This window comes from Leucoraja erinacea, chromosome 1 (genome assembly GCF_028641065.1).
Source record: "Leucoraja erinacea ecotype New England chromosome 1, Leri_hhj_1, whole genome shotgun sequence".
Lineage (NCBI taxonomy): Eukaryota > Metazoa > Chordata > Chondrichthyes > Rajiformes > Rajidae > Leucoraja > Leucoraja erinaceus.
In genome coordinates this window covers 26594717-26622430 of record NC_073377.1, presented here as the reverse complement: position 1 = coordinate 26622430, position 27714 = coordinate 26594717, and the positions used below count along the sequence as shown (strand labels likewise).

Here is a 27714-nt window from a genome sequence, read left to right as displayed (position 1 = left end):
TATGTTTCACAGATAGTATCAGGGTGACTCACAAACTAATTTAACACAAAATAAAATGTTGCATGAACAATTTCTAGATTTTCATGTGTTTGAAACAGCAGGGATCAAGTCTTAGGCAATCACACAAAGAAAAGATAATTCTGTATTAACATAAAACCCTTTAACGCTATTTGCAATGCATGCCCTCATCCTCAGCACAGCTTAGCCAGGATTACTCTCAGTTTTATCAATTACATAAATATTTATCTCTTGAATTGATTATATATTCTGACATTAATTTAAGCTTTGGAACTTCAGCTGGTTGCATTAAAAAAATTATGCTCCCACAGTCTGATAGGAGTATTTAATGTGACTTGGCATGTAATGCCTTAAAATGTATCTGTTTGCAAAGGCGACAGGGATTTATATACCCACAAGATCAATAATAATTTGAATATACTTTATATTGGTCCTACTCGTGTCGCTAGTGGTGTAAGTATCTTGCCCAGAGTACGGGGAATCGAGAACCAGAGGCAATAGCTTTATGGTGAGGGGGGGAAAGAATTAATAGGAACCTGTTGAGGTGGCTATTTCACACAAAGGTGTATGGAATGAGTTGCCGGAGGAGATAGTTGTGACGTATAGTATCACACCATTTAAGAAACATTTGGACAGATAAATGGTTTGGACAGGTTTAGAGGGATATGGGCTAAACGTAGGCAGGGAGGACTAGTGTAGATGGTACATGTTGGTCGGTGTGGGCAAGTTAGGCCGAAGGGCCTGTTTCCATGTTGTATATGACTCTAACAGAGCTTATTACAGTGCTGGTTGCACACACAGATTTTGTGGAGTTTTAAGACGATTCCCTGTGCAGATTAGAGTAAGGCTCTTCCAATTAGATGGGAAAATTCTTACTGAGGCAGACACAGTCCAAACCAGAATTTATTAAATTCAAGTCATGTCCATGTAATGCAGGTTACACAGAAAAGCTGGAGAAACTCAGCGGGTGCAGCAGCATCTATGGAGCGAAGGAAATATGAAGAAGGGTTTCGGCCCGAAACGTTGCCTATTTCCTTCGCTCCATAGATGCTGCTGCACCCGCTGAGTTTCTCCAGCTTTTCTGTGTAACCTTCGATTCTCCAGCATCTGCAGTTCCCTCTTTAACTCCATGTAATGCATATCCATTTAGTATGCTCTTTCCCTCTGATTAATTTTACCATAATGTGTGCTCACTGTAACATTTCAAACACAAGAAATGGTATGTAGAACACAACCCAGTAGGTCAGGCAGGATCTGAGATGGACATAGAACGGCGATGTTTCATGTATTTTTTAGTAATGTTTAAGAAGGAACTGCAGATGCTGGTTTATACCAAAGATAGACACAAAATGCTGGAGTAACTCAGCGGGACAGGCAGTATCACTGGAGAAAAGGAATAGGTGACGTTTCGAGTCGAGAACCTTTGAGGCTCTGAGTCAGGGAGGGGGACACTAGACGACCAGGTAAGAATGCCGACTTGTCGACAACACTACATACAAATGAGCTCCTATAATATTATTAAATGCACAAATATACAAAAACTTTTAAGGTGAGAGGGAGGAGATTTAAAATGAACCTTTACATGGATAGGACAGGTTTAGAGGGATATGGGGCAAATGCTGGCAGGTGGGTCTAGTGTAGCTGGGACATGTTGGCCGCTGCGAGCAAGTAGGGCCGAAGGGCCTTTTTCCACACTTTGTCACTCATGACCTGAGCAGTAACTTTATTTACACAAAGGGTGGTGAGTGTATGGAACGAGCTGGTGGAAGAGGAAGTTGAGGCAGGTACTATCATAACACTTAAGAGGCATTTGAACAGGTACATGGATATGATAAGTTCAGTGGCTTATGGGCCAAGCTCAGGCAGGTGGGACTAGTGTAGATGGGGCATGTTGGTCAGTTGGGCCGGTTTCCATGCTGAATGTCTCTATGACTCTCTATAAACCCAAGGTATTTACATAATTCTTTCCTCCAAATGACAGAATTAGTTTCCTCTCTCCACCCACTTTTAGCATTGGCTCTTTCTCATCAGTCTGATATGGTTTTGATGCTTTCATTACAATACAGTGGAGGTTTGGTCACCACATCGAGTGATGTTTGTGTATCTTCCTACGAGTGGACAAAATTGACATGAAAAACATAAAAGTATGAATTTAATTGTTTCCTTTTTCAGTACATATGACGATTAAACAATTTTGAAAAAACAGAACACATTTGTCACGCACCAAAGGGCTATCTGCATTTAATTTCAGAGCAGAGATAAGTGAATTGCTTGCCACTCTCCTAAAAAAAAACCTTGAAGTAGCAATTAGTGATCACAACTAAAATTGAAGCTACGGTTTAGAAGATAAAATAAAAACTGAGGGAAAGCAAAAAAATCATAAGAAAGATAAAAGTGAAATATGTAAATCCAGGAAAGCCTACATCTGTGCAATGGAAAGCATTATAAGGGCAGCACGGTGGTGCAGCCGTAGAAACCGGGTTCGATCCTAACTACGGATACTGTCTGTGCAGGGTTTGTACATTCTCCCTGTGACCACATGGGTTTTCTATGGCTGTTCCGGTTTCCTAGCACATTCCAAAAATGTGCAGGTTTGTAGGTTAATTGGCTTCTGTAAATTGCCCCAAGTGTGCAAGATGCGAAACTGGGATAACGCAGGGCTTGTGTACAGGTAATTAATGGTCAGCATGGACTCAGGGGGCTGATGGGCCTGTTTGCATGTTGTATCTCTAGAGACTCGAAACCTAAAGAAGAAAAATAGCAAGAGTTCAAAGCCAATGCATTCCTGCAAGGGTAAAAGCCAGGGGTACCAAGTAGCAAGATCCCTGGATATTGAGGGATATTGTGAATTGAGTAAAGAGAAAAAGGTAGAGGAGTAAAAATGTACGTGGGTGGGGACACTTAAAAATGAAGGAAGTAAGGTTAATGAGGGGGGTTACAAAAATTAACTTGCAGATATGATTAGTGTAAATGGAAAGGCATTCTCTAAGTATATTAAGCGCAAAATAATTTCCAGCTTATAGGTAGAGTCTATTGGAGACACCATGGCCAATCTGAAAATAGACACAAAAAGCTGGAGTAACTCAGCGGAGCAGGCAGCATGTCTGGAGTGAAAGAATGGGTAACGTTTTGGGTCGAGTCCCTCCTTTAGACTAGTTAGGGAAAAGGGGAATGAGTGATGTAGACAATGATGTAGAGAGATAAAGAACAATGAATAAAAGCTATGGAAAAAAGTAATGATGATAAAGGAAACAGGCCTTTGTTAGCTGTTTGTTGGGTGAAAACAAGAAGCTGGTGTGATTTGGGTGGGGGAGGGATAGAGAGAGGGGGATTGCCAGAGTTACTTGAAGATAGGTAAATCAATATCATACCACTAGGCTGTAAGCTACCCAAGCGAAATATGAAATGCTGTTCGTCCAATTGGCATTTAGCCTCACTGACAATGGAGGAGACCTAGGACAGAAAACTCAGTGTGGGAATGGGAAAGATAATTAATGTGTTTAAGAGGGAACTGCAGATGCTGGAGAATCGAAGGTTACACAAAAAAGCTGGAGCAACTCAGCGGGTGCAGCAGCATCTATGGAGCGACGGAAATAGGCAACGTTTCGGGCCGAAACCCTTCTTCAGACAGATAATTAATGTGTTTAGCAACCGGGAGATCAGGTAGATTCAGCTGGACTGAGCGAAGGTGTTCAGCGAAACGATTGCCCAGTCAACCTTTGGTCTCGCCGATGTATGAGTCCACATCTTGAACAACGGATACAGCAGATGAGGTTGGAAAAGGTGTAAGTGAACCTCTGCCTAACCTGAAAAGACTGTTGGGGTCCCTGGACAGTCAAGGAAGGAAGTATAGGGACACGTGTCGCACCACCTGCAGTTGCAGGGGAAGATACCTGAGGAAGGGGTGGTTTGGGTGGGAAGGGATGAGTTGCGGAGGGAACGGACTCTGTGGTAGGTGGAAAGGGGTGGAGATGAGAAGGTGTGACTAGTGTAGGAATCCTGTTGGAGGTGGCAAAAATGTTGGAGGATTATGTGTTGTATGCAACGACTGATGGGATGGAAGGTAAGGACTAGGGAGATTCTGTCTCTGTTGCGACTAGGGGGAGGGGGAGCAAGGGCGAGCTGCAACCAAAAAGACACGAGTGAGAGCCTCATCTATGATGGGAGAGGGGAACCCCCATTCCCTAAAGAATGAGGACATCTCGGTATGTCCTTGTATGGATCACCTCATCTTTGGCCCAAATGCAGCGTAGACGGAAGAATTGAGAGTAGGGGAGTCTTTGCAGGAAGTAGGGTGGGAAGAAGTATAGTCGAGACAGTTGTAGGAGTGGGTATGTAATAGAATATGGAGACAGAAGGTAGAAGTGTGATCCTAAAATGAATACTTTAATCAGTTTTCATGAAGGAAACAGACTGCAGTTGAATAATTCAGTACAGGGTAGATGAAAGTTGGGTGCCAGTCTTCATAAATAAACCAGAAATACTCAATGCCACAGTTGTAGTAGCCATTTAGCTGGATAAAAGGTCACTAACTTCCCGATCTCTGTACTCTGTCTCATCATTGTTCGTGATTCATTACAGTGGTATCAAACTTGTAGATGGAGTTAGAGCCACATTTGGCCATACAATCAATGTATAGGGAGTATAGTAGGGAACTGAGATGCATCCTTGCTGGGCACCGATATTGAGAATTATTGTGCTTGAGGGGGGCTGAGATTTTTCAATGATTTACGAGCTTTTTGCTTGGACTTCAGCTCCTGAGTTGTTGGGAGAGGTTGGGAAGGTACCTGGACGTGGCACCGACGGACTAGAAGCCGAAGCATAGAAGTCAAAGCCCAATAACCCGAATGGAAACGAGGCCGAAACGTCAAATAACCGAAAGATTACGAAGCGGAAAAGCCAACAAACCGTAAGTGTGGGGCGCCTAAAAGCCAACTAACCGAAAAGCTGCATCACCTAAAAGCAAACTCACCGAATGGCCGCTCTGTCGATACACCACCTACCCGAAAGGCGGCGTCACATACAAGCCAACGAACCGAATGCTGCTCAACAGAAAAGTCCAATAACGGACATGACGTTGCCGTGGGGCGGGACCTGTCAGCGATTGGTCCAGTCCCCCGCGTCCATCATATCACTGTGGAGGGATGAACATTGTCCCAAACCTCCGCTCCACCCGACCCACAGCCCGCGGAGGGTGGCCGTGGGAGAGTGGGGGCTGTCCCGAGCGATGCACACCTTCGGCCACTTTCAACTTGGTGCTTGGGTTCAGATTGCCCAGTCACCTATGGCTTGTGTGGAAAAATGATCCCCACACTCCCGTCTCCCCCTTCTCTCTCTCCCCTCTCCCTCTCTCTCTCTCTCTCCCCCCTCTCTCTCCCTCTCTCTCTCTCTCTCTCTCCCCCCTCTCTCTCTCCCCCTCTCTCTCTCCCCCTCTCCCTCTTTCTCCCCCCTCCTCTCTCTCTCCCTCTCTCTCTCTCCCCTCTCTCTCTCTCTCTCTCTCCTCCTCTCTCCCCTCTCTCTCTCTCTCTCTCCCCTCTCTCTCTCTCTCCCTCTCTCTCTCTCTCTCTCCACTCTCTCTCTCCCTCCTCTCTCTCTCTCTCTCTCACTCTCTCTCTCTCCTCTCTCCCTCTCTCTCTCCCCCTCTCTCTCCCCCTCTCTCTCCCTCTCCCCTCCTCTCTCTCCCCTCCTCTCTCTCCTCTCTTCTATTTCTCTCCCCCCTTCTCTCTCTCTCCCCCCTTCTCTCTCCCCCTTCACTCTCCCCTCCGCTCCCCCTCCTCTCTATTTCTCTCCCCTTTTGTGGAAAAATGATCCCCACGCTCCCTGTCTCCCCTTCTCTCTCCCCCTTCTCTCTCCCCTCTTTTCTCTCTCCCCTCTTTTCTCTCTCCCCCCTTCACTCTCTCCCTCTCTCTCTCCCCTTCTCTCTCTCTCTCCCCTTCTCTCTTTCTCTCTGTCTCTATTTATATTTCTCTCCCCCCTCTCTCTCTCTCTCTCTCTCTCTCTCCCCCCTTCCCTCTCTCCCCCACTTACGCAGAGCGGCTATGGAAGTTAAGAAAACTGGCACTGACAGCAAAGATAGACACAAAATGCTGGAGTGACTCAGTGGGGCAGGCAGCATCTCTGGAGAGAAGGAATGGGTGGTGTTTCAGTTCGAGACTCTTCAGACAGTCTTCAGATCTGAAGAATGGTCTTGACGCAAAACATCACCAATTCCTTATCTCCAGAGATGCTGCCTTTTCCGCTGAGTTACTCCAGCTTTTTGTGTCCATCTTCGGTTAAAACAGTTTACAGATTCTGGTGTTTTGTGCGTAGGAACTTGCTGTGTGCGTTCCGAGGGAGAGTGGGGGCTGTCCAGAGGGATGCGCACCTTCGGCCGCTAACAACTCGGTGCTTGGGTTCAGATTGCCCAGTTCCGTATGGCTTGTGTGGCTGCATGATGGGGAAGAGAAGGGGGGGGGGAGAGAGAGAGAGAGAAGGGAGAGGGGGGGAGGGAGAGAGAGAGAGAGGGGGCGAGATAGAGTGGAGAGAGAGAGAGAGAGAGTGAGAGAGACAGTGAGAGAGAGAGAGAGAGATTGGATGAGAGAGAGAGGGGAGAGGGGAGAGAGGGAGAGGGGGGAGAGAGGAGTGGAGAGAGAGGGGAGAGAGGGAGAGAGGGAGAGAGAGACAGGAGGGGGAGAGGGGGAGAGAGAGAGAGGGGGAGAGAGAGAGAGAGGGGGAGAGAGAAGGGGAGAGAAGGGGGAGACGAGAGCATGGGGGTTATTTTCCCACACAAGCCATAGGTGATTGGGCAATCTGAACCCAAGCACCAAGTTGTAAGCGGCTGAAGTTGCGCATCCCTCGGGACAGCCCCCACTCTCCCACGGCCACCCCCCGCGGGTTGCGGGTCGGATGGAACGGAGGTTTGGGACAATGTTCATCCCTCCACAGTGATGTGATGGACGCGGGGTTCTGGACCAATCGCTGACAAGTCCCGCCCCCGCCCCCGGCAACGTCATGTCCGTTATTGGACGTTTCTGTTGAGTGGAATTCGGTTCGTTGGCTTGTAGGCGACGCCGCCTTTCGTGTAGGTGGCATTTCGACAGACCGGCCATTCGGTCAGTTTGCTTTTAGGCGACGCAGATTTTCGGTTAGTTGGCTTTTGGGCATCCTGCCCTTTCAGTTAGTCGACGTTTCGGCTTCATACTCTTTCGGTTATTTGATGTTTTGGCCTCGTTTCCATTCGGTTATTTGGCTTCGACTTCTTTGTTTCGGCTTCTCATCCGTCGGCCCCACGTCCACACACGGTTGGGAAAGTTATTATGCTTTTAATTTATATCTGGAAAATGAAGCTTGCTTATTGATCTCAAACTTTTTAATATCCCCTTGATACCAGGCCTCAAGGTTGGTTTAATTATGTTTTAATGTTTTAGCCCATGCAACATGATACTGGAGCAAATGCTAATTTCATACCAATAATTTAATTCAGATTGCTGGCCTTGATTTATTTTTCTAACATTTTTCATCAAGCTGCCAAAAAAAGTCTAATGCTACTGTGGGACCTTGATGTGTATAGATTGTTGTTGTGCTTGCTTACCTAAAGAAGGGGAGTGAACATTATTGTAATTTAATTTAGTTTAGAGATACAATGCAGAAGCAGGTCCTTCAGCCCACTGAGTCCGCACCGACGATCCCTGCACATTTACACTATCCTACACACACTAGGACCAATTTTACATTTATACCAAGCCAATAAACCTACAAAACTGTACGTCTTTGGAGTGTGGGAGGAAACCGAAGATCTTGGATAAAACCCACGCTGTCACGGGGAAAATGTACTAACTCCATGCAGACTGCACTCATAGTCGGGATCGAACCCGGGTCTCCGGCGCTGCAAGTGCCATAAGGCAGCAACTCTACTGCTGTGCCACCATGCCTTGTCCCTCATTAAATCCATGGTTAGGACAAGAAAGATTGAAACACTTTTTGTGACTCTCTTTTTCCACGGAAGTGAGGATCTTCCTCACACTAACATTAATCATAGAGGGATACAGTGTGGAAACAGGCTCTTTGGCCCAACTTGCCCACACCGGCCAACAATGTCCCAGCTACACTAGTCCCATTTCCCTGCGCTTGGTCCATATCCCTCCAAACCTGTCATATCCATGTATCTGTCTAAAGGGCCTGTCCCACTTTTCTGAGTCATCTGCCGAGTTGAAAGGACCTTAAAACGTCCCAACTTACCTGATGCCGCGAGTACCTACGGTGGCATAACGAGCCGCTACGATATATCTACGGACTCCTACAGACTCCTACGGACTCGCTACGGACATTCTCTGAGTTTGAATCAAGGGGAAAACTCGGGAGAATTTGTGAGTAACTCGGGAATATGGGACAGGCTGTTAACTGTTTCTTAAATGTTGGGATAGTCCCAGCCTCAACTGCCTCTTCTGGCAGCTTGTTCCATACACCCACTACCCTTTGTATGAAAAAGTTACCCCTTAGTAAAGCAAACTATGTAATTTCTGTTGATTGTTGATGCAGATTGCCCAGTGAATCTTTTTTCCAATTTTGTTCAATTTCATTTTCAAATATATCACCTAATAGAAAGTTATTTAAAAGTAACAATGCCCATGTTCTGTTAAACGTAAGAGAACCAACAGAGTTAATTGTTTAAGAAGGAACAGCAGATGCTGGAAAATCGAAGGTAGACAACAATGCTGGAGAAATTCAGCGGGTGAGGCAGCATCTATGGAGCGAAGGAAATAGGAACGTTTTGTGTCGAGACCCTTCTTCAGACTGATGTGAGGTTGTGGGGGGGGGGGGGGGGGTGTGCTGGAAGAAGAAAGGTAGGGGCAGAGAATGTGGGCTGAGGGAGAGCTGGGACTACCTGAAATTGGAGGTCAATGTTCGTACCGCTGGGGTAAACTGCCCAAGCGAAATATGGGATGCTGCTCCTCCAATTTATGATGGCCCTCATTCTGGCCATGGAGGAGGCCCAGGACAGAAAGGTCAGATTTGGAATGGAAAGGGGGAGTTGAAGTGCTGAGCCACTGGGAGATCAGGTTGGTTATTGTGGACCGAGCGGAGGTATTGGGCGAAGTGATCGCCAAGCCTACACTTGGTCTCACGGGTGTAGAGCAGCTGACACCTGGAGCAGCGGATGCAATAAATGAGGTTGGAGGTGCAGGTGAACCTGTGCCACACCTGGAATGACTGCTTGGGTCCAAGAATGAAGTCAAGGGAGGAGGTAAAGCGACAAGTGTAGTATTTCCTGTGGTTGCAAGCGGTTGCAAAGTGCCCGGAGAGGGGGTGGTTTGGGTGGGAAAGGACGATTTGACCAGGGAGTTACGGAGGGAGCGGTCTCTGTGGATAGCAGACAAGGGAGGAGATGGGGTCCGTTGGAGATGGGAGGGGTCATCACTCCTCCCCTTCCCAGCTCTCCCTCAGCCCGCTCTCTGCTTCTTCCTTTCTTCTTCCCGCCTCCCAGCTCTCCCTCAGCCCAATCTCTGCCTCTTCCGTTCTTCTCCCCCCCCCCCCCCACCCCCTCACATCAGTCTGAAGAACGGTCTCGAAACCGAAACATCGCCTATTTCCTTTGCTGCATAGATGCTGCCTCATCCGCTGAGTTTCTCCAGCATTGTTGTCTAACAACAGAGTTCATTGATGAGCTCAGCATGAGATGGCTTTTGGATGTACAGTAATGAGTATTTTAATGAATACTCCAGTATGCTAATGGCATTAAGTACGTACGCAGTCAATTATATTGAGGAGGAGGAACAGGAACAGCAGGAAAGTAAATGGTTTGAATTCATAAGAGAGGGCTTTCCTGAATCAGCTGTATGTTAGATATCTGAATCTTTGGATGTAATGATACTCGATCTCAGACACAAATTCAATCTCCAGCCATAGATCAAGGTACAGTAGAGGCTAAACAGCCACATCCAGTTTAACCAGTGGAGCAGCCAAAATGTGTAGAAAGGAACTGCAGATACTGGTTGATACCAAAGATAGACTCGAAATGCAGCATCCCTGGAGAGAAGGAATGGGTGACATTTCGGGTCGAGACCCTTCTTCCAGTTTAACCAATTATATGTCAGTGACCAATGCACACATGTCATGATTTTGTATGTGGTGCATGGCATTTTATCAACGGAAAGAGTAATTACTTTGTTAATATTGTGATACCGCAGGTTTTGGTCGATTTCTGAATATTTACAGCATGTTTAAGTTATTCGTAAGATCAACATTTGTTGACCATCATTAATTCCTCACAAATGAGTCACCCTCTTGAACACATTTTCTGAGAAGGCACTTCACAATATGTAAATTTGTTGTTAGACAGAAACATAGAAATTAGGTGCAGGAGTAGGCCATTCGGCCCTTCGAGCCTGCACTTTCGCATCATTCAATATGATCATGGCTGATCATCCAACTCAGTATCCCGTACCTGCCTTCTCTCCATACCCTCTGATCCCCTTAGCCACAAGGGCCACATCTAACTCCCTCTTAAATATAGCCAATGAACTGGCCTCAACTACCCTCTGTGGCAGAGAGTTCCAGAGATTCACCACTCTCTGTGTGAAAAAGTTTTTCTTATCTCGGTTTTAAAGGATTCCCCCCTTATCCTTAAGCTGTGACCCCTTGTCCTGGACTTCCCCAACATCGGGAACAATCTTCCTGCATCTAGCCTGTCCAACCCCTTAAGAATTTTGTAAGTTTCTATAAGATCCCCTCTCAATCTCCTAAATTCTAGAGAGTATAAACCAAGTCTATCCAGTCTTTCTTCATAAGACAGTCCTGACATCCCAGGAATCAGTCTGGTGAACCTTCTCTGCACTCCCTCTATGGCAATAATGTCCTTCCTCAGATTTGGAGACCAAAATTGTACGCAATACTCCAGGTGTGGTCTCACCAAGACCCTGTACAACTGCAGTAGAACCTGCAGTAGAACCTCCCTGCTCCGATACTCAAATCCTTTTGCTATGAAAGCTAACATACCATTCGCTTTCTTCACTGCCTGCTGCAGCTGCATGCCTAATTTCGATGACTGGTGTACCATGTCTCGCTGCATCTCCCCTTTTCCTAATCGGCCACCATTCAGATAATAGTCTGCTTTCCTGTTTTTGCCACCAAAGTGGATAACCTCACATTTATCCGCATTATACTGCATCTGCCAAACATTTGCCCACTCACCCAGCCTATCCAAGTCACCTTGCAGTCTCCTAGCATCCTCCTCACAGCTAACACTGCCCCCCAGCTTAGTGTCATCCGCAAACTTGGAGATATTGCCTTCAATTCCCTCATCCAGATCATTAATATATATTGTAAATAGCTGGGGTTTATATCAACGGGTCAATGGTTGAAAGGGTCAAGAGCTTCAAATTCCTGGGCGTGCACATCTCTGAAGATCTTTTCTGGTCTAATGCAATTATCAATAAAACTCATCAGCACCCCTGCTTCCTGAGAAGATTACGGAGAGTCGGTTTGCCAAGGAAGACTCTCTCTTAACTTCTACAGGTGCACAGTAGAGAGCGTGCTGACCGGTTGCATCGTGGCTTGGTTCGGGCAATTTGAGCGCCCTGGAGAGGAAAAGATTACAAAAAGTAGTAAACACTGCCCCGTCCATCATCGGCTCTGACCTTCCTTCCATCGAGGGGATTTATCGCAGTCGTTGCCTCAAAAAGTCTGGCAGTATCATCAAAGACCCACACCATCCTGGCCACACACTCATCTCCCTGTTACCTTCAGGTAGAAGGTACAGGAGCCTGAATAGAGCAACAACCAGGTTCAGTAATAGCTACTTGCCCACAGCCATCAGGCTATTAAACCTTGCTCGGACAAAACTCTGATTATTAATAACCCATTATTTGTTATTTGCACTTTACCAGTTTATTTATTCATGTGTGTATAAACTGATCTGTTTTGTAGTAAATGCCTACTATGTTCTGTGTGCTGAAGCAAAGCAAGAATTTCATTGTCCTATCAAGGACACATGACAATGAACTCACTTGAACTTGAACTTGAACTTGTAACTCAGTGCCTCAGGTTCTGTTCAGATTCAGATTCAATTTTAATTGTCATTGTCAGTGTACAGTACAGAGACAACGAAATGCATTTAGCATCTCCCTGGAAGAGCGCCATAGCAAACGATTTGAATAAATAATAATAAGTGTCCGGGGGGGGGGGTGGTGATTGGCAGTCAAACCGAGGTACGTTGTTGAGTAGAGTGACAGCTGCCGGAAAGAAGCTGTTCTTCGACCTGCTGGTTCGGCAACGGAGAGACCTATAGCGCCTCCCAGATGGTAGGAGGGTAAACAGTCCATGGTTGGGGTGAGAGCAGTCCTTGGCGATGCTGAGCGCCCTCCGCAGACAGCGCTTGCTTTGGACAGACTCAATGGAGGGGAGCGTGGAACCGGTGATGCGTTGGGCAATTTTCACCACCCTCTGCAATGCCTTCCGGTCGGAGACAGAGCAGTTGCCATACCATACTGTGATGCAGTTGGTAAGGATGCTCTCGATGGTGCAGCGGTAGAAGTTCACCAGGATCTGAGGAGACAGATGGACCTTCTTCAGTCTCCTCAGGAAGAAGAGACGCTGATGAGCCTTCTTGATCAGAGTAGAGGTATTGTGGGTCCAAGAGAGGTCATCGGAGATGTTGACTCCCAGGAACCTGAAGCTAGAAACACGTTCCACTTCCGTCCCGTTAATGTGGATGGGGGTGTGTGTGCCGCCTCTGGACTTCCTGAAGTCTACAATGAGCTCCTTGGTCTTCTTGGAGTTAAGGGCCAGGTTGTTGTCAGCGCACCATGCTGCTAAGTGCTGGACCTCCTCCCTGTAGGCCAGCTCATCGTTGTTGCTGATGAGGCCAATCACCGTTGTATCATCTGCATACTTGATGATGGTGTTAGTACCATGTACAGGTGTGCAGTCATAGGTGAAGAGGGAGCAGAGGAGGGGGCTCAGCACACAGCCCTGTGGAACGCCGGTGTTCAGGGTGAGGGTTGAAGAGGTGTGCTTGTCCAACCTCACAGACTGGGGTCTGTTGGTTAGAAAGTCCAGTATCCAGTTGCAGAGGGAGGGGTCGATGCCCAGGTTACCGAGTTTGGTGATCAGTTTTGATGGTATAATGGTGTTGAATGCTGAGCTGTAATCGATGAACAGCATTCTTACGTAAGTGTCTCTGTTGTCGAGGTGGGAGAGGGCGGAGTGAAGTGCCGTTGAGATGGCATCCTCAGTACACCTGTTCTTGCGGTAGGCAAACTGATAGTGATCCAGTGTGTGGGGTAGGCAGCTTTTGAGGTGTGCCAGGACCAGCCTCTCGAAGCACTTGCTGATGATGGGGGTAAGTGCAACTGGGCGGAAGTCGTTGAGGCTTGCCGCAGTGGAGTGTTTTGGCACTGGCGCGATGGAGGTGGTTTTAAGGCACGTGGGGACAACTGCTTGGGCAAGTGACAGGTTGAAGATGTCAGTCCAGACGTCTGTCAGCTGCGCAGCACAGGCCCTGAGCACGCGCCCGGGGATGCCGTCAGGGCCAGCAGCCTTACGTGCATTAGTCCTACTCAGTGCCACATATACGTCGTAGGGGGTGAGTGTGAGGGGTTGGTGATCGGCAGGTAGCACAGCCTTGATGGCTGTCTCTAGATTGTCCCTGTCGAAGCGGCCATAGAAGTGATTAAGCTTCTCAAGGAAGGAGGCGTCGCTGGATGTGGGGGTGGTGTTGGTGGGTCTATAGTCCGTGATGGCCTGGATGCCTTGCCACATGCGTCGGGGGTCGGAGTTGTTGTAGAAGTGCTCCTCAATCCTGAGCTTATGGCAGTGCTTGGCCTTCCTGATGCCCATCTTCAGGTTAGCCCTGGATGAACTGTAGGCTCGAGCATCGCCTGACCTGAAAGCGGTGTCCCGTGCTTTCAGCAGTAGCCTGACCTCGCTGTTCATCCATGGCTTCTGATTCGGGTATATGGTCACCTGTTTGAGGGAGGTGACACTATTGATGGTGGAGTTTATAAAGTCCAGAACAGAGGATGTGTAGGAATCAATGTCCGTGTAGGAGTCAAGGGTGGCCTGGGCTGCAAACGCCTTCCAGTCAGTGTTTCCAAAACACTGCTGAAATGTGAAGTCCGCTTCCTCTGACCAGACTTTAACTGTCCTCACAGTTGGTTTAACCCGTCTGATGAGTGGGGAGTACTTAGGGAGCAGGAACAATGAGACGTGATCAGACTGACCAAGGTGGGGGAGGGGGATGGCTTTGTAAGCTTCAGCAATGTTGGTGTAGACTTTGTCCAGTGTCTTGTCTACTCTAGTGGGGAAGGATACATGTTGGTGGAATTTGGGGAGTACAGTCTTCAGTGATTGAAGTCACCCGCAACAATGAATGCTGCCTCGGGGTTGTGAGTCTGTTGTTTGCTAATAGCAGTATGCAGCTCTTTCATTGCAAGCTTGGCATTAGCATCAGGAGGGATATAGGCTGCAGTCACAACAGTGGAGGTGAACTCTCTGGGCAGATAGAACGGTCTGCATCTAACCAAGAGGAACTCAAGGTTAGCTGAGCAGTGACTCTCGATGATGGCGGAGTCCGTGCACCATGCTTTGTTTACATAAATGCACAGACCCCCACCTCTGGTCTTACCAGAGTCTGATGTCCTGTCCGCTCGGAGTAAATGACGCCCCGATAGCTGGATGGCGCTATCAGGAATGTCAGTGTTGAGCCAAGTTTCCGTGAAGATCAGGATGTTGCAGTCCTTGATCCGGTTGTGGGAGGTGATCCTTAGCCGGAGTCCATCCATTTTGTTTGCCAGTGAGCGCACGTTGGCGAGGAAAAGGCTAGGAATTGCTGCCCTGTGTGGGGCTAGCTCTAACCTGGCCTTTAACCCACCTCTGCATCCCCGGTTTTCGTACGCGTCGCCGTCTGTTGGTGCTTCTGGTGGGCCGAGCTGGCTTGGTGCGCGCTGGTGTTCTGCCGCTCCGTTGCTCCGCGTCTGTGTTACTCCGCGGGCGGTCTTCAGCCCCGCTGCTCTGCTGATGGTCTCCAGCCCCGGGGCTTACCTGGCGTTCTCCAGCCCAGCGGGTCGGGTGGCGTTCTCCAGCTCCACGGGTCGGGTGGCGGTCTCCAGCTCCGCGGGTCGGTTGGGCTCCGCGGGTCGGATGGTGGTCTCCAGTCGGGTGCTCTGTTGCTCTGATGAGCTCAGACGGAAGAGGGAGATCGTCCAGAAAGTTGTTGCAGCCGCAGGAACCGAAGTCCAGAAGTTCCTGTCGGCTGTACGAGATGGATACAAGACTGCTCCGAGTGAGCAGCCTTGAAGCAGGTAAGGGGATCGTCGCTATTTTTCCCATTCTAGGGAGACACAGGGCGTCGCGGTGTGCCCGCGCCGCCGCCATTTTACTACGTTGTTAACATGCTCGTAAAATATCCTGAAATCTTGAATTAGCAATAACTATACAGTTCGGGCTAATCATATTGAAACTAATAATAGTGCAATAACTTAGTGAAATGTTCCCCCAAATGCCTGAAAACAAAACAGAATTACTCTATATCCTGTAGCTCCGCTCTCACTTCCCATCCCCCCACTCGTAACAAGAACAGAGGCCCCCTTGTCCTCACCTTCCACCCTACCAGCCATCACATACAGCAGATAATCCTCCGTCATTTTCGCCACATCCAATGGGATCCCACAACTGGCCACATTTTCCCATCTCCTCACCTTTCGGCTTTCCGCGGAGATCGTTCCCTCCATAACTCCCTGGTCAATTTGTCCCTTCCCACCCAAACCGCACCCTCCCCTGGTACTTTCCCATGCAACTGCAGGAAATGCTACACTTGTCGCTTTACCTTCCCCCTCGACTCCATTCAAGGACCCAAGCAGTCTTTCCAGATCAGGCAGAAGTTCACCTGCACCACCTCCAACCTCATATTTTGCATCTGTAATGGGCCTCCTCCATGGCCAGGATGAGTCCCACCTCAAATTGGAGGAGCAGCACCTCATATTTCATTCGGACAGTGGTATGAACATTGACCTCCAATTTCAGGTAGTCCTTGCTTTCTTCCTACTCCCCCTCCCCCCCCTTCCCAGCAGTCCCACAGCCTACTGTCTCTGCCTCTTTCTTTCTTTTTACCGCCCCTCCCCCACATCAGTCTGAAGAAGGGTCTCGACCCGAAACGTCACCTATTCCTTCGCTCCATAGATGCTGCCTCACCTGCTGAGTTTCTCCAGCATTTTTGTCTACCTTCGATTTTTCCAGAATCTGAAGTTCTTTCTTAAACATATTGTTAAAACTGGTTACCTTTAATTATTCACTGTATATGAGAAACAATCATTGATGATCGTAGTGTCTAGTAATTTAGTGGGAAATCATAAGACCCCATTTTAATTTGGTCTTTCTGATTCAAATGGGAGAGGTCATCTAGTTCCGGCGTCTGAAAAATAAATTTCCATTTTATTTGAACAGAATCAAAATAACTTTTCTTTGATGAGGACCACACTATGCTAGATTTTAATTACAGGAAGGCCATCCTGCCATCCAATCCATGTGGCAGATCATTTCTTTATTGAAACAAAGAAGAATCGAATATAGGAGCAAAGAGGTCCTTCTGCAGTTGTACAGAGCACTTGTGAGACCACACCTGGAGTATTGTGTGCAGTTTTGGTCCCCTAATTTGAGGAAGAACATTCTTGCTATTGAGGGAGTGCTGCAGAGGTTTACAAGGTTAATTCCCGGGAAGGCAGGACTGTCATATGCTGAGAGAATGGAGCGGCTGGGCTTGTACACTCTGGAGTTTAGTAGGATGAGAGGGAATCTCAATGAAACATATAAGATTGTTAAGGGCTTGGACCCGCTACAACATGATCCCGATGTTGGGGGAGTCCAGAACCAGGGGCCACAGTTTAAGAATAAGGAGTAAGCCATTTAGAACAGAGACTAGGAAACACTTTTTCTCAGAGAGAGTGGTGAGTCTGTGGAATTCTCGGCCTCAGAGGGCGATGGAGGCAGGTTCTCTGGATGCTTTCAAGAGAGAGCTGGATAGGGTTCTTAAAAATAGCAGTCAGGGGACATGGGGAGAAGGCAGGAAGATCCGAATGGCCTACTCCTGCACCTATTGTCCATTGTCTATTGCTGGAGTAACTCAGCGGGTCAGGCAGCATCCCTGACCCACTGAGTTACTCCAGCATTTTGTGTCTTTTTTTGTAAATCAGCTTCTGCAGTTCCTTGTTTCTACATGTCTATATTGACACCTGCTGAGGCACCAAACAGACATCCTGCCTTCAGTTCTTGTTCCGTGCAATAAATGGCAGCCTTGACATTAACTCGGCCGACAAGTAGGAATGCCCCACCCAAGGTTTCCGTGCGGTTCCTGGAGGTTGCAGGTGGTTGCCGGAGGTTGCATGTAGTGGAAGCAGGTCGGGAGACTGACAAAAACCTCCGGGAACCTCCGGGAACAGCACGGAAACCTTGGGTGGGGCACAAAGTCTCCAGAGGTTTCCGTTCAGGTTTCCTAAGTGGGACAGGGGCATTAGCTAGAGAAGCTCATGGTTCAGATACGGTTCATGATCAATTACAGAGCTGCAGCAGCAGCTCTCTCGAACAGGCTCAGTGATGCATTTAACTTCCACTTACATTGCTCCTGTGATTCCTTGAGTAATTTAGTTACCATTGTTCCGAACAGTCAGACTATTTTCATGTCAGATCCTTCAAAATGACTGAAAGAGGGAAAAAAAGGTCATCCAATTTATGTATGCGAAACTGGCAATCACGATCAACGAAAGAAGATAATATTTCTGAAAATGCTGGTGCTTCCAAATCAGTGAAATAGTTGTGGAATATGGTCAACATCGTTATACTGTGAACCATAGGGAATGATGATGTACAAGGATCGGTATCAACATGATGGGCTGAAGGGCCGATCTAACTTGCTATATGACTTATCACTCTAATGATTTGGTAGAGGAAAATAAAAAGTTAAATTGCTTATTTGTTTCTTCCAGACTGTCGGCTGTGACTACGAAATAGAATCCAATGCAATTGAAGACCAATGTGGGGTGTGTCATGGGAATGGCTCCTTCTGTCAAACAGTAAAGAAGACTTTTGAAGAGAGCGAAGGATTAGGTAAAAGAATTGATCGATAATCCTATTTTTAGACTGCTGTATTGTTAACATTTGAGAGAATATGGGCATGTCCCTGTGTACCTTGTGTTTTGTGAACATGCCCACTTGTGCCAGACTCCCATAATGGCTTGGTTGATGCTTTCACCCCAGTACCTGTTATTGGTGATTGGTGGTCACATTTTTCTAGCACACCTGGCCCAGGTTCACAACCCCCAGCTTCAGCAACACACAGCGTATCCATGGTCCTGACCTCAGCCCAGACCACGCATCTGTTCCTGGCCTTGGGCAAGCGCACACGTCTGTTCCTATCTTGGCTCAGGCGTCTGTCTGTTCCCACCTCTGCCCAGGCCACACATCTGTTCATAACTCAGCTAAACACATACAACAGGAGCATTTTCCCAACTCCTGCACAGACCGCATATCTATTCCTGACCTGCCCTGACCGCATATCTCTTCCCAACCTAAGCTAAGGACACACATCCGTTCACAAACTCAACCGGAAACATCTGCCCCAGACTGTGGCCCAGACCACAACTCAACCGGAAACATCTGCCCCAGACTGTAGCCCAGACTGTACATCTGTTCCAGACTGTGGCGCAGACTACACATTTGTCCAAGACTGGGCACAGATATCCCTCTGGTGGATGGTTGTTTGTCAGGTTGGAGGCCAGTGACGAGTGGGGTGCCACAGGGATCTGTGTTGGGTCCACTGTTGTTTGTCATGTACATCAATGATCTGGATGATGGTGTGGTAAATTGGATTAGTAAGTATGCAGATGATACTAAGATAGGTGGGGTTGCGGGTAATGAAGAGTAGAGTTTCAAAGTCTACAGAGAGATTTATGCCAGTTGGAAGAGTGGGCTGAAAGATGGCCGATGGAGTTTAATGCTGATAAGTGTGAGGTGCTACACCTTGGCAGGACAAATCAAAATAGGACGTACATGGTAAATGGTAGGGAATTGAAGAATGTAGGTGAACAGAGGGATCTGGGAATAACTGTGCACAGTTCCCTGAAAGTGGAATCTCATGTAGATAGGGTGGTAAAGAAAGCTTTTGGTGTGCTGGCCTCCAACCTGACAAACAACCATCAGAGCATTGAGTATAGAAGTTGGGATGTAATGTTAAAATTGTACAAGGCATTGGTGAGGCCAATTCTGGAGTATGGTGTACAATTTTGGTCGCCTAATTATAGGAAGGATGTCAACAAAATAGAGAGAGTACAGAGGAGATTTACTAGAATGTTGCCTGGGTTTCAGCAACTAAGTTACAGAGAAAGGTTGAACAAGTTAGGGCTTTATTCTTTGGAGCGCAGAAGGTTAAGGGGGGACTTGATAGAGGTTTTTAAAATGATGAGAGGGATAGACAGAGTTGACGTGGAAAAGCTTTTCCCACTGAGAGTAGGGAAGATTCAAACAAGGGGATATGACATGAGAATTAAGGGACTGAAGTTTAGGGTAACATGAGGGGGAACTTCTTTACTCAGAGAGTGGTAGCTGTGTGGAATGAGCTTCCAGTGAAGGTGGTGGAGGCAGGTTCGTCGTTTTTTATCATTTAAAAATAAATTGGATAGTTATATGGATGGGAAGGGAATGGAGGGTTATGGTCTGAGCGCAGGTATATGGGACTAGGGGAGATTATGTGTTCGGCACGGACTAGAAGGGTCGAGATGGCCTGTTTCCGTGCTGTAAATTGTTATATGGTTATATGGTTATATCCATCTGTCCCAGACTTTGGAATAAACCACACATCTGTCCCAGATTGTGGCCTACACCACACATCTGTTCCAGACAGACCACACATCTTGGCACAGACCACACATGTTCTGGGTCTCGCCTTGGGACCACTCATCTGTTCTTGATGTTGGCTGAACCCATACATCTAGTTCACATTCCTGGACACACTAGATACCGCTTCATGTTCTGACCGTTGATCCATCCAACCTACATTCTCAAACCCAGTTTGGATTGACTATCTGGCCCACGTGTCTGGCTGCTCACCTGGCCTGTGAGATTGACTTTCAATTCCAGCACACATTCCCAGGTCTCAGGTCTTGCTACACTTTCGGCTCATCCTCCCGAACCCCATCTACAGCCACACACCTGCCTTACATTCCTGATTCCCAATTCTGACTGTACAACTCTCACATTCCTGACCCTCATTACTGGCCACACATCAGGTCCATGCCCTTGATCCCTGGCTCCACTTACAGACATAGAGTCATACAGTGTGGAAACAGGCCGTTGGGCCCAACTTGTCCACCCTTACCAACGTGCCCCATCTACACCAGTCCCACCTGCCTGCTTTTGGCCCGTATCCTTCTAACCCTGTCCTATCCACGTACCTGTCCATGGTACCTGTACCATGTTTTTTAAACGTTGTGATAGTTTCTGCCTCAACTATCCCCTTCGGCAACTTGCCATAGGTTCCATATATCTACCACTATTTGTGTAAAAAAAGCATCCTCTCAGTTTTCTATTAAATCTTTCCCCCCTCACCTTAAATCTATGTCCTAGAGTCATAGAGTGATACAGAATCGACCCTTCGGCCCAACTTGCCCACATCGGCCAACATGTCCCCGTTACACGTCCCACCTGCCTGCTTTTGGTCCATACCCCATCCAAACCTGCCCTATCCATGTACCTGCCTAACTGGTTCTCAAAAGTTGACATGGTCCCAGCCTCAACTACCTCCTCTGGCAGCTTGTTTCATACACCCACCACCCTTTGTGTGAAAAAGTGACCCCTCAAATACCTATGAAATCTAGCCTGCTCAACCTCTCCCTATAGCTCAGACCCTCTAGTCCTGGCAACATCCTCATAAATCTTCTCTGTACTTTCCAGCTTGACAACATCTTTCCTATAACGATTCCTATGTCCTCTGGTTCTTGATGTATACTTGGCTCACATTCCCAAGCCACAGATTCTATGTCATGCTTGACACAGCTTTGGACAGATTGTTTCCTTTAGGACATGGACTGGATTCTAAACACACTTATTGGGCTCTGGAGTATCAAGATATCTTGAAAGGTTACAAACACATCCAAATGTGTGTCCATTTTGACATGAATTGAAAATGCACTGTTCTCTTTTTGCTGCAAGAATAATTATTTTATGCTAGCCTACTTATTATCGCCGTTGTGCAGGAACTAAATTACTGCATTGACTCATGCCTTGTTTGAAACCAATATCTAAGTTACCATTATTAGCACAGTTGTTAATGTTGCTGAACTAATTTACCATTTGGTCCCAAGGTGACTGAATTTCGACAAATCTGATCTCTTACTCACCAACTGCAACTGTGAAGCTTTGCAACGGAACCTTTACATAAAGGGGAGGGTGGGGGGGTCACTCATTTTCATTTAACCTTATTCTCATGACTGATTGCGGATTAAAAATCGCAATTATCAGTCATTGAAGCATCCTTAGGGTTTCAACCCATGTTTTGGTTAATTTGCAGTTTATTCCTTTACTTTTATTTTTGTTAATGGCTAGCAGGCTGAGCAAAGACAATCATATACAAATTGGGTTGGCAAGATGTTAGCACTAACCCAGTCACCTTGGACTAAAATTAGAAACCATCCAAGCTCTTTTTGTTTTAAAGAGATTCATATATCTGGATGTCTCATTTCGCATTTTTTTCCTCCTCATAAGTTATTCAAGTCGGGATCTTTCACCAGTCTGAAGAAGGCTCCCAATCTCAATGGTCAATGGAATCTCAATTGTACTTTCTTTGTCACATGTACCAAGGTGCAGTGAAATTCAATTTCTAAATATGTGTGGAATGGTTATTATTTTCTGATTTCCTCAGAGAATAAATGTTGGCCTAAAAATTGGAGTACCGGATGGGTGCTGGGTTATCCAAGAGCTACTGAAAATTTGAATATTGGGACCTTCACCCAGAAGGTTGTGAATCTGTGGAATTCTCTGCCACAGAAAGCAGTGGAGGCCAATTCACTGGATGTTTCCAAGAGAGAGTTAGACATACCTCTTTGGGCTAACAGAATCAAGGGATATGAGGAGAAAGCAAGAATGGGGTACTGATTTTGGATGATCAGCCATGATCATATTGAAGTGACGGAACAGGCTCAAAGGGCCAAATGGCCTACTGCACCCATTTACTATGTTTCTTGCCATGGTTTATCATGGTTTCCTTCCTTCTGCAAAGTGTTTAAAGCCTGACCTATATAATTGAACGAAGAGCTGTCACATCATTCACACACTGTTACATGGGAAGCAAGTCAGCATGATTAAAAAGCACCTTCCTCTGGCTGCTGTGGAGATGTGGAAGGACACGTTACAGTGAATGGTGAAAATAGACAATAGACAGTACACAATAGACAATAGACTCAGATTCAGATTCAAACTTTATTGTCATTGTGCGGTGTACAGTACAGAGACAACGAAATGCAGTTAGCACCTCCCTAGAAGAACGACATAGAATATGAGCAATAAATAAATATATTTACGTGCATACAGTCATAGTAGTGCAATTTTTTTCCTGGTGGAAGCAGTGTCGGGGGGGGGGGGGGGTGACTGGCAATCACCAAGGTACAGTGTTGAGTAATGTAACAGCCGCAGGGAAGAAGCTGTTCCTGGACCTACTGGTCCGGCAACAGAGAGACCTGTAGTGCCTCCCGGATGGTAGGAGGATAAACAGACTGTGGTTGGGGTGAGAGCAGTCCTTGACGATGCTGAGCGCCCTTCGCAAACAACGCTTGCTTCAGACGCAGTGGAGGGGAGTGAGGAACCGGTGATGCGTTGGGCAAATTTCACCACCTTCTGCAGTGCTTTCCGGTCGGAGACAGAGCAGTTGCCATACCATACTGTGATGCAGTTGGTAAGGACGCTCTCGATGGTGCAGCGGTAGAAGTTCACCAGGATCTGAGGAGACAGATGGATCTTCTTTAGTCTCCTCAGGAAGAAGAGACGCTGGTGAACCTTCTTGATCAGAGTAGAGGTATTGTAGGTCCAAGAGAGGTCATCGGAGATGTTTACCCCCAGGAACCTGAAGCTGGAAACACATTCCACCTCCGTCCCGTTAATGTGGATGGGGGTGTGCGTGCCTCCCCTAGACTTCCTGAAGTCTACAATGAGCTCCTTAGTTTTCTTGGAGTTAAGGGCCAGGTTGTTGTCAGCGCACCATGCTGCTAGGGGCTGGACCTCCTCCCTATAGGCCGACTCATCGTTGTTGTTGATGAGGCCAATCACCGTTGTATCATCTGCATATTTGATGATGGTGTTAGTACCATGTACAGGTGTGCAGTCGTAGGTGAAGAGGGAGTAGAGGAGGGGGCGCAGCACACAGCCCTGTGGAACGCCGGTGTTCAGGGTTAGGGTTGAAGAGGTGTGCTTGTCTAACAGACTGTTGCAGAGCGAGGGGTCGATGCCCAGGTTACCGAGTTTGGTGATCAGTTTTAGAGGGTATAATGGTGTTGAATGCTGAGCTGTAATCGATGAACAGCATTCTTACATAAGTGTCTCTGTTGTCGTGGTGGGAGAGGCCGGAGTGAAGTGCCGTTGAGATGGCATCCTCCGTACTCCTGTTCTTGCGGTAGGCAAACTGATAGGGATCCAATGTGGGGGGTTGGCAGCCTTTGAGGTGTGCCAGGACCAGCCTCTCGAAGCACATGGTGATGATGGGGGTAAGTGCAACTGGGCGGAAGTCGTTGAGGCTTGCCGCAGTGGAGTGTTTTGGCACCGGCACGATGGAGGTGGTTTTAAGGCACGTGGGGACAACTGCTTGGGCAAGTGACAGGTTGAAGATGTCAGTCCAGACGTCTGTCAGCTGCGCAGCATAGGCCCTGAGGACGCGCCCGGGGATGCCGTCAGGGCCAGCAGCCTTACGTGCATTAGTCCTACTCAGTGCCACGTACACGTCGTAGGGGGTGAGTGTGGGGGCTGGTGATCGGCAGGTAGCACAGCCTTGATGGCCATCTCTAGATTGTCCCTGTCAAAGCGGCCATAGAAGTGGTTAAGCTCCTCAAGGAAGGAGGCGTCGCTGGATGTGGGGGTGATGTTGGAGGGTCTGTAGTCCGTGATGGCCTGGATGCCTTGCCACATGCGTCGGGGGTCGGAGTTGTTGTTGAAGTGCTCCTCAATCCTGAGCTTATGGCAGTGCTTGGCCTTCCTGATGCCCCTCTTCAGGTTAGCCCTGGATGAACTGTAGGCTCGGGCATCGCCTGACCTGAAAGCGGTGTCCCGTGCTTTCAGCAGTAGCCTGACCTCGCTGTTCATCCATGGCTTCTGATTCGGGAATATGGTCACCTGTTTGAGGGAGGTGACACTGTTGATGGTGGAGTTTATAAAGTCCAGAACAGAGGATGTATAGGAATCAATGTCCGTGTTGGAGTCAAGGGTGGCCTGGGCTGCAAACGCCTTCCAGTCAGTGTTTCCAAAACACTGCTGAAGTCGGGAGTCCGCCTCCTCTGACCAGACTTTAACTGTCCTCACAGTGGGTTTAACCCGTCTGATGAGTGGGGAGTACTTAGGGAGCAGGAACAATGAGAGGTGATCAGACTGTCCAAGGTGGGGGAGGGGGACGGCTTTGTAAGCTTCAGCCATGTTGGTGTAGACTTTGTCCAGTGTCTTGTCTTCTCTAGTGGCGAAGGAGACATGTTGGTGGAATTTGGGGAGTACAGTCTTCAGGTTGGAGTGATTGAAGTCACCCGCAACAATGAAGGCTGCCTCGGGGTTGCAAGTCTTTTGTTTGCTAATGGCAGTATGCAGCTCTTTCATTGCAAGCTTAGCATTAGCATCAGGAGCATTAGCATTAGCATAGGCTGCAGTCACAACAGTGGAGGTAAACTCTCTGGGCAGATAGAACGGTCTGCATCTAACCAAGAGGAACTCTAGGTTAGCTGAGCAGTGACTCTCGATGATGGTGGAGTCCGTGCACCATGCTTTACATAAATGCACAGTAAGTGCATTTATTTACATAAATGCACAGACCCCCACCTCTGGTCTTACCGGAGTCTGTTGTCCTGTCTGCTCGGAGTAAATGACGCCCTGTTAGCTGGATGGCGCTGTCAGGAACGTCGGGTGTTGAGCCAAGTTTCAATGAAGATCAAGATGCTGCAGTCTTTGATCCAATTGTGGGAGGTGATCCTACATTAGACAATAGACAATAGACAATAGGTGCAGGAGTAGGCCATCTGGCCCCCTCGAGCCAGCACTGCCATTCAATGTGATCATGGCCGATCATCCCCACTCAGTACCCCGTTCCTGCCTTCTCCCCATGTCCCATGACTCCGCGATTTTTAAAGCCCTATCTAGCTCTCTCTTTAAAGCATCCAGAGAACCTGCCTCAGACAAAGACTCTTCGATCAATGTCCATCTTTTTTGTCTGCAGCATTCCCGCAGGATCAAAGATGACAATGGATTTGGATATTTTTAAGGCAGAGATAGATAGATTCTTGATTAGTTCGGGTGTCAATGATTATGAGGAGAAGGCAGGAGAATGGGGTTAGGCAGAAGAGATAGAACAGCTATGAATGAATGGTGGATCCTGCCTTCATCCCATATCCCCTGACTCCTCTATCTTTAAGAGCCCTATCTAGATGGGAGACGGAAGAAGAGGGAGTTTTCGGAGTGGGAATCGTCATTGATTATGTTGGTGGCCTTGCTGGGGCAGTTGGTGTGATGGTCCGGACTGTGTCCACAATTCTCTGCAATTTCTTGCGGTCTTGGATGGAGCTGTTTCCAAACTATGCTGCAGTGCATCCCAATAAAATGCTTTCTCGGCCAAAAATGCTTTTTGCCATCCAAAATGTTCCTTCTCCAGCTTGAGCAGTCATGTCCATATATAGTTGTCTCTAGCATCAACTCGACTTCATTGGATCTGATGGTGGTAATTGCTATTGCCTCATAAAAACCCTAGGAACATTTCAGCATCACCCAGGACAGTCCTTCCATAGTTTACAATTCTCTTCCTACCCACTCCAGAATGCCCATTACCCATCTTAACAATAAAGTAGATGACTGTATTAATATGTTACCTCACAGAAAAGCTAGCATCACAGAATGTGTTCAATTGACTGTGCTTTCCAAATGGAACATTTTTGATTTCGTTGATTTTATGTTCTTTCCAAAAAATGGGAACTGATTGTATTCACCATTAGTGCATTGGAAGACAACTTATGTGAAGCAAGTGATTGGGTTGGTAGCACTGCTGGCTCGAGCTCCAGCGACCTGGGTTCAAGCTTGACCTCCGCTGCTGTGTGGAGTAGGCACATTCTTCATGTGACCATTTTCCTTCCACGTTTTAAAGTCCTGCTGGTCGGTAGGTTAACTAAGTCCAGTATGGGTGGGTGGGAGGAGTGGAGTTAAAGGTCACATGAAAGAAAATGTGTTTCTGGGAAATAAATGAGGAATGGGAATAACAGATTACTCTGCCGACCAGTATGGACCTGAAAGAAACAAACTGAATGCTAGTATTTATTTCAAGAGGGCTTGCATGCAAAAACAGGGATGTAATGTTGAGGCTCTATAAGGCGCTTGTATGGCCGCATTTGGAATATTGTGAGCAATTTTGGGTATCATGCCTGAGGAAGGGTACAGAGGAGGTTTCCAAGATTGATCCCAGGAATGAGTGGGTTAACATATGATAAGCGTTTGTTGGCACTGGGCCTGTACTCGCTGGAGTTTAGCAGAATGAGGGGGAACCTCATTGAAACATAGATAAAACAGAACATATGTAGTGAAAAGCTTGGATAGAGTGGATATGGAGAGGATGTTTCCACGTAGGAGAATCTGGGAATAGAGGTCATAGCCTCAGAATTAAAGGACGTTCTTTTAGGAAGGAAATTAGGAGAATTTTCTATGGTCAGAGGGTTTCTCTGCCACAGAAGCCTTTGGAGGCCAAGTCAGTGGATATTTTAAAGGCAGAAATAGATATATTCTTGATTAGTACAGGTGTTAGAGGTTATGGGGAGAAGGCAGAAGAAAGGGGTTAGGAGGGAGAGGTGGATCAGCTATGATTGAATGGCGGAGTAAACTTCATGGGCCAAGTGAGACTGAAGTGATCAAGTGAGACTGACACTGGGTTCCTCCAACTAATTGCTGGAGGAACCCAGTGGGTTGAGCAGCACCTGAGGAGGTAAAGGGATTGTCGATATTTTGGGTCAGGACTGTATCAGGACTGCAAGTCCAGGGGATATATAGCCTGTAGAAAGAGATAGGTGGGTGGGGAGAGACAGGGCTGGTTAGTCAAAGATTCATTCATACAGCATGAAATCAGGCCCTTCGACCAACTTGCCCACGCCGGCCAATGTGCCCCATCATTGTGGCACATGTGACACCTCATGGTGTGGCAGTAGGAAGAGTTGATGAAATGACTCACAATTAGAACCTTACGATGGACATTATGAATGGAGCAGAGCGCGAATGCTCTGCAAAACAGAACTCAGATCGCAGATCAATTCAATTGTTCCTGCTTTTCGAAGACCACATTCGCAACCACACCCAATGTCAGCCCTTCAACCTCACTTGGACCTGCTAAGTGAGACCACTTCAGTCTCACTTGAACCATTTCTTACACATCTCTGCCTTTTCTGGATCTCTCTGTCTCAATCCCAGGAGACAAACTAATCACTGACATTTACTATTAATCCACCGACCCCCATA

At 47.4% G+C, this 27714-nt stretch overlaps 1 protein-coding gene across 1 annotated transcript in view; it reads left to right on the top strand.

Moving 5' to 3' along the window:
• Positions 1 to 27714, top strand: part of LOC129693306 (A disintegrin and metalloproteinase with thrombospondin motifs 12-like) — a 548000-nt gene that overhangs the window by 346767 nt on the left and 173519 nt on the right. Inside the window, exon 14 of the mRNA XM_055632162.1 lies at positions 17973 to 18093. Within this exon, the coding sequence (XP_055488137.1) occupies positions 17973 to 18093 (121 nt within the window). The remainder of the gene's footprint in view (positions 1 to 17972; positions 18094 to 27714) is intronic.